This window comes from Dipodomys ordii, unplaced genomic scaffold, assembly GCF_000151885.1.
Source record: "Dipodomys ordii isolate 6190 unplaced genomic scaffold, Dord_2.0 Scaffold27, whole genome shotgun sequence".
Taxonomy (NCBI): domain Eukaryota; kingdom Metazoa; phylum Chordata; class Mammalia; order Rodentia; family Heteromyidae; genus Dipodomys; species Dipodomys ordii.
Genome location: NW_012267243.1, coordinates 5,831,603 through 5,838,744, shown reverse-complemented (window position 1 = coordinate 5,838,744; position 7,142 = coordinate 5,831,603). Strand labels below are relative to the sequence as shown.

The following is a 7,142-nucleotide window of genomic DNA, read 5'->3' as shown; positions in this document are numbered from 1 at the left end:
TGCTTATGTGGTGCTGAGGAATCGAACCCAGGGCCTCATGCATGCAAGGCAAGCGCTCTACCACTGAGCCACCTTCCCAGCCCAACACTAGCGCTTTAGTGTGCAGCTTTTCCCCCTTTGTGATAACCCTGCTCGGTGTTTTTTCCATTTGCTAGACCTTCATCTAGACTGAGAGTGATTGCAGGATGTGTCAAAGGGCACAGTGATGGCAGAGCAGGGACTTAAACCTCTTCAGCCATGGTATTCTGATATTTTTCCACTGGGAAACAGTTTTCATTTCCTATGAACAGGGCTAAAGATGATAATACACACTAGTAGTAAGAAGAGATAAATGTGGGTTTTTTTTTTTGGCTCACTTTTAAAATAAGTAAGCTCCTATGTCAGGTCAGTATCCTTTCTTTCTTTCCTTTTTTCTGTCGTTCGTGGGGCCTGAACTCTGGGCCTGGGCGCTGTCCCTCAGCTCTTCAGCTCAAGACTAGCACTCTACCACTTGAGCCTCAGCGCCACTTCCAGATTTTTCTGCTTATGTGGTGCTGAGGAATCGAACCCAGGGCCTCATGCATGCAAAGCAAGCACTCTCCCACTGAGCCACCTTCCCAGCCCACCGCCCCCCTTTTTTTTTGGTATCAGTACTGGGGCTTGAACTCAGGACTTGGAAACAATGCTTTTTTTTTTTTTTTCCTTAAGGCTGATGCTTTTCCACTTGAACCACACCTCTGCTTCTGAGATGAGTGTCTCATGGTCTGTCCTTCCCAGGCTGGCTTCAAACTTGCCATCTTTACTTCTCAGTCCCAGGTCTCAGTCTTGAGTAGCTAGGATTAAGATATGAGCCACTAGCACCTGGGGACATTTTTATTTAACATACTGAGGATAATATGTGAGATTGTCAAGATAAAGTGTAAAGTAGACTGAGCGTTGGTTAATTGGAGACAAAGGCCTCATGGATTTTCCTACCTGGGCTAGTTTTGAACCTCGATCTTCAGATCTCAGCCTCCTGAGAAGCTAGGATTACAAGCATGAGTCACTGGTGCCCAGCAGTTCTTAAGGTCTTTGATCCAGTTTGGGTTTATTTTTGTACAAAGTGAGAGATAGGATCTATTTCCAGTCAAAGCAGTATTCACTGAAGAGTTTTTTTTTCTTGTCTCTTTGGTGTCTTTGTCAAGAATCCTGTGGCAGTCCCTGCTTGGGTTTATTTCTGTATCTTTTGCTCATGTATCTCTCTATTATTGTGCCAGCACTATGCTACTTTCTTGCTATGGGTCTGTAATATATTTTGAAGTCAATTACTATGATATCTCCAGGATTACTCTTAAAGGGTCTTTGACCTTCTTAACTAATCATTTCAGAGGGGCTAATTTCTACTTATTTGTCAGTGATACCTTATACTTAGAAAATGCTTAAATGTGATTAAAGTCAAACCAAAGGAAGAAGGAAAACAATTTCAGTTTTTACTTTAAAACATGGTGGTACAGTACAAGTAACTAAGTTTGGTGCTTAGTTCATGCTTTTAGTTTTTAAATTTTGAAGTTAAAAAGAATTTTGTGCTAGGCAAGTACTCCACCACTGAGCTACATCTGCATTTCTATTTTAAGATTAATTGATACATAATTATGCATATTAATAATGTATAGTGACTTACCATATATGTATATAATGTACAAGGATCAAATCAGGACAGTACAGCAGTCATCTCAAATATATGTCACTTCTTTTTGTTGGGAGCATTTGGATTCTTCTGGCCATTGAAAGCTTTTGTATCTTTCCTAGGCAACTCCATGGTGGGTGAAGAGAAGATGGCTTTAAGAAACCGAGTGACAAAGTCCAGTGAAATCCCTGAGAAAGATGAAGACCAGAGAAACCTTACGAAGGAATCCCTGGAGACACACAGAAATGGTGAGGCACTTACTTTTTTTTTTTTGAGGATCGAGGCAGTACTAGGGATTGAGTTTGGTCTTGTGCTCTTGGCTTTTTCACTTAAAGCTAGTACTCTACCATTTATGCCACCCTTCCAGCTTTTTACTCGTTAATTGAAGGTAATACTTTTCTGTCCAGGCTAGTTTCAGTCTACAACCCTCCGATTTCAGCCTCCTGAGTAAACAGGATTATAAGGTACCTGTCATTTAAATTTTTTTTTTTTGAGATGAATTAAGTAGAGAACAAATTTAATGTTTTAGAGTAGGTTTCCATCCCTTATTGTAAATGAATATCGACAGTTTTATATCTCTGGTTACAAAGAAATTAGCAAGGAAGCTCTTGTTATTTAGTTCAGCGAACATTTGTGGAACGTGACTTCTGTTTTAGTCACTGTGCTTTCATTCTGCCACCTAGTCATTATTGAACAGTTCTGTTAGATGCCATAGCTACAGAACTGATCAATACAGACATATTTGCATTTGTGGAGCTCCAGGTTAAGTGAATGGTAAAACAAAACACTCCCAGGGCTTGGGATGTAACTTTGTGATAAAGCGTTTGGCTAGCATGTGTGAAAGTTTGAACTTCAACACTGGAAAAAAAATTACACATTTAATTTGATTATTGCAAATGAATGTAATACTCATAATATTGTTAATTTCAGAATAGATATAAGTAAATTCTAGTATAATTAACAAGGTACATAAATTTTGTATTGAGCTACACATCATAGGGAGAGATAAGAGAGTTTTATTTTGGCAGTACTAGAGATTGAACTCAGAGCCTTAATCTGGCTAAGCCGCACCACTTGATTCATGGCCCAGAACTATTTTGCATGCCTGCATGCCAGCCTGCCTGCTTGCCTTCCTTCCTTCCTTTCTTTCCTCCTTCCTTCCTTCCTTTCTTCGTCATGGGGCTTGAACTCTGGGCCTGGGTGCTGTCTCTCAGCTCTTCAGCTTAAGGCTAGTGTTCTACCACTTGAGCCACAGCGCCACTTCCAGTTTTCTGGTGATTAATTGGAGATAAGAGTGTCATGGACTTTCTTGCCCGGACTGGCTTTGAACTGCGATTCTCAGATCTCAGCCTCCTGAGAAGCTAGGATTACAGGCGTCAGCCACCAGTGCCTGGCTTGTTTTGCATTTCTTATTCTACAGGTCTTGGTTTATTCGGGGCTGGCCTGGGCTGTGATCCTCCTACTTGTGCTTCTGCATATTGCTGGTGATTACAGGCACACACCATTATACCCAGACATTGAGTTGATATACCTGGGCTGGCCTTTAAACCTTGATCCCCTGATTTCTGCTTCTTCCCAAGTAGCCGGCTTACCGGCTTGTCTGGTGTTTTATTAGTTTTTATATCCACTTTTGCTTAGTGCACAAAGAGAATGACTTAATGCTTGTTAAGGTCAAGGCTTATATAAAAACACTAGCCTTGTAAATGTAGTCTGTGTCATCTGTTGCATCAAGTTATTTATTTTTGCAATGACATTTCTGTAGGTTTGATTTCAATAGGGATTTGAAATTTGAGCTTTGTTTGGTTAACAAATAGAGGTGGAACTTTTAGAGGTAGGTTGTCTTTGGGATCCTGAGGCTTCTTCTCATAAAGAAACTTTTTTTTTTTTTTTGCTTTTCCTACATTAATTATAAGTATCACAAGGTGAAGCTCATTAGGAATATATATGTTTAAGGTGGAACATGAAATTTCCTGACAGCCCTTTGCCTGCCCTTTTTTTTTTTTTTTGGTTGGTTGTGGGGCTTGATCTCTGGGCCTGGGCTCTGTCCCTCAGCTCTTCAGCTCAGTGCAAGCACTCTACCTCTTGAGCCACAGCACCACTTCCAGTTTTCTGAGTGGTTTATTGGAGATGAGACTCAAGGACGTTCCTGCCTGGGCTGGCCTTGAACTGTGATCCTCAGATCTCAGCCTCCTGAGTAGCTAGGATTACAGGCGAGAACCACTGGTGTCCGGCTGCCTGCCCATTTTTAAATTGGGTTATATCATTGTTCAATACAGGAGTGCTTTATGTATTCTAGATGTTAAATCCTCATCAACTAAATGAATTTTAAAATATTTTATTCAATTCAATAAAGTTCTTTTCACTCGGTTGTATCCTTGTTTAGAAGTTTTAAAATTTGACGCAGTTCTATTTACTTTTTTTTTTTCATTGCATGTGAATTTAGTGTCATAGGTAGGGAATGATTGCAAAATTCTTTTTTTTCTTTTTTTTGGGTCCGGTCGTGGGGCCTGAACTCTGGGCATGGGCGCTGTCCCTCAGCTCTTCAGCTCAAGGCTAGTGCTCTACCACTTGAGCCACAGCGCCACTTCGGGCTTTTTTCTTTTTGCTTATGTGGTGCTGAGGAATCGAACCCAGAGCCTCGTGCATGCAAGGCAAGAGCTCTACCACTGAGCCACCTTCCCAACCCTGATTGCAAAATTCTACATCATGTAGCCTCCCCTTTATATTCTAAGAGTTTTGTAATTTAAGTCTTTGATCCATTTTGAGTCAGTTTTTGGATATAGTGTAAGTTAGAGTTCACCTTCATTGTTTTGAATGTGGCTATCCATGTCAGTTTTAGGAATATTTGTTATTCATGGTAGGATGAAAAATGCCTCACCTCCCAAAACACACATCTTGAAACCTAGAATGTACGAGAATTACTTTATATGAAAAATACAAGGAAGATCTTTGTTGATAAAATTTAAATTTGGGGTCCTGTGGCACTGCTTAGTTTGTTCAGGCTGCTGTAAAATAAACAAAATCTTAAACTGGGTAACATAGAAGCACAGAAACACGAAGCAAAAGGAGCTCAAGGACAATCCTCAGGACCAGAGTTCAAGCCCTAGGACTGGCCAAAAAGAAGAAAATGTTCTGGAAATGAGCAGTCTCGGGCTGGGAAGATGGCTCAGGGTATAGCCATGAGGCCCTGGGTTCGATTCCTCAGCACCACATAAGCAGAAAAAAAAAAGTCAGAAGTGGTGCTGTGGCTCAAGTGGTAGAGCGCTAGCCTTGAGCTGAAGAGCTGAGGAACAGCGCCCAGGCCCAGAGTTCAGGCCCTACGACTGGAACCAAAAAAAAAAAAGAAAGAAAGAAATGAGCAGTCTATGGTCAGGGCATTGTCAATGTCTCCTGAGGTCCTGCTTCCTCATAACCGCTTTTTTTATTTGTTTGTTTTGGTGCCTGAACTGGAGTTTGTTAGTGTTGTTGTTGTTGTTATTATTATTTTATTAACTTCATGGAGCCCACAGCAGTTGCCACAGGCAAGCCTCACCTCCCTAGGCTGCTGTGACCTTGGCTGCCACAGCTCACACCCACCTCTGAAAGCCAGTGGGAGCCAGAATAGTGCACTGACGTGTCTCCTTCAGTCTCCTATTGTGTCCCTTCCTGGCTGTTTGCTTTCTGCTTCTACAACACCACTGTTCTTCTGCTTCATTGCCACCAACAGGGACCTGAACTGATTTTTGAACCCAGATCCTTGCTCTCTTGCTTGGCTTTGTCCACTCTTGGCTAGTACTCTACCACTTGAGCCACAGCTTCACTTCCAGCTTTTTGGTTAATGGAGATGAGTCTCAAGGACTTCTCAGTCAGGGCTGACTTTGAACCATTATCCTTAGATCTCAGCCTCTTGAGTAGCTAGGGTTACAGCTAGAGTTATTAACCAGGCTGAGTAGTTTTCAGATTTTAAGATCTACTTCAGATCTTCTTAGGTGGATTGTAAATTTCATCTTTAAGCATTCAAGAGAAGCCATGCAGGCCCTTCATCATTGCACGTGTCAGATGTCTAATTTCACCACACACAATTTTTCCACAAAGGAGGATGAACACAATTTAGCTAAGTACTTAACTGTCCTATAATAAGGATTTCTTTCCCTCCAATTTGCAATAACATCCTCTATTTCCCTCTGTGTTAATTCAGTTAGGAAAGCACCTTTGATCTATATAAGGCAGGGTACTGCTAAGTTTGTTAGTGGTGGTGATTCTGAAACAGAAAGCAATCCTTTGCTATGAAAAGGAGTTAGTGAATTTTAGTAAAGTAGTAGCACACACCTAGATGTATTCTTAAAGGTAAGATGGTTGGATCAGTGTTTTTGCATTTAAATTTAGATGTTACTAAATTTTCTTCCAAAAATGTTAAGACCAGTTCATACTTCTGTGTGCACTATTTTCCTGCTTTCTTGGCAGTATAGCTTACCACTTAAAATAAAATTGAGTGAAGGGTATGGAAAGGGCTTTTAAAGAAAAATAATAAATAAAAGCTTCCTACCTCACAATTTTGAGCAGATTTGTGCTGTATGTTATATTGTTTTTCACTGGCCAAGTTAGCAACCTTTTAAAAGTAGACTTCTGCAAGCACTAAAAACCTGCTACTGTGTGCTTACACTTTAACCAATTCTGAATTTGCTACAAGTAACAGAAAATGTTTGGTTACTTTTTTTTCTTTTCCTTTGGCCAGTCCTGGGGCTTGAACTCAGGGCCTAGGCACTGTTCCCTGAACTTCTTTTTGCCCAAGGCTAACACTCTACCACTTGAGCCACAGCACCACTTCTGACTTTTTCTGTGTATGTGGTACTGAGGAATCAAACCCAGGGCTTCATGCATGCTGAGGCAAGCAATCTATCACTAAGCCACATTCTTAGTCCCAAGAAAATGTTTGGTACAAGAACTGAAGCCTAAAAAGTGGTTATTAGTCACTGCTTAGTAGTTCTTAGTCATCTTTAGAAATATAGTCCTTCTAAGTAGCTTACATTTTTTCAAAAAACTGCTGCATGACTAAGGGTCAGAAGACCTGGTTTTCTTTTTTTTGGGGGGGGGGTCCGGTCGTGGGGCCTGAACTCTGCGCCTGGGTGCTGTCCCTCAGCTCTTCAGCTCAAGGCTAGCGCTCTACCACTTGAGCCACAGCGCCACTTCCGGCTTTTTTTCTTTTTGCTTATGTGGTGCTGGAGAATCCAACCCAGGGCCTCATGCGTGCAAGGCAAGCGCTCTACCACTGAGCCACCTTCCCAGCCCCAAGACCTGGTTTTCTTTAGGCTTAATTACTTGCTATGTAACAATGTGCAAGATGTTTAATTTCTTTGATTCCAGTAATAATTTCTGTCTTATAGATATATATGGTAATATCTTGCTTTGTTTACTAGGTTATAAAGACGAAATTATAGGGCTGGGAAGGTGGCTCAGTGGTAGAGCGCTTGCCTTCCATGCTCGAGGCCCTGGGTTCGATTCCTCAGCACCACATAAG

At 41.3% G+C, this 7,142-nt stretch overlaps 1 protein-coding gene across 1 annotated transcript in view; it reads left to right on the top strand.

Annotated features, from left to right (window-relative positions):
- Positions 1–7,142, top strand: part of Soat1 (sterol O-acyltransferase 1) — a 52,752-nt gene that overhangs the window by 5,761 nt on the left and 39,849 nt on the right. The window contains exon 2 of the mRNA XM_013015518.1: positions 1,768–1,893. Within this exon, the coding sequence (XP_012870972.1) occupies positions 1,776–1,893 (118 nt within the window). The 5' untranslated portion in view covers positions 1,768–1,775. The remainder of the gene's footprint in view (positions 1–1,767; positions 1,894–7,142) is intronic.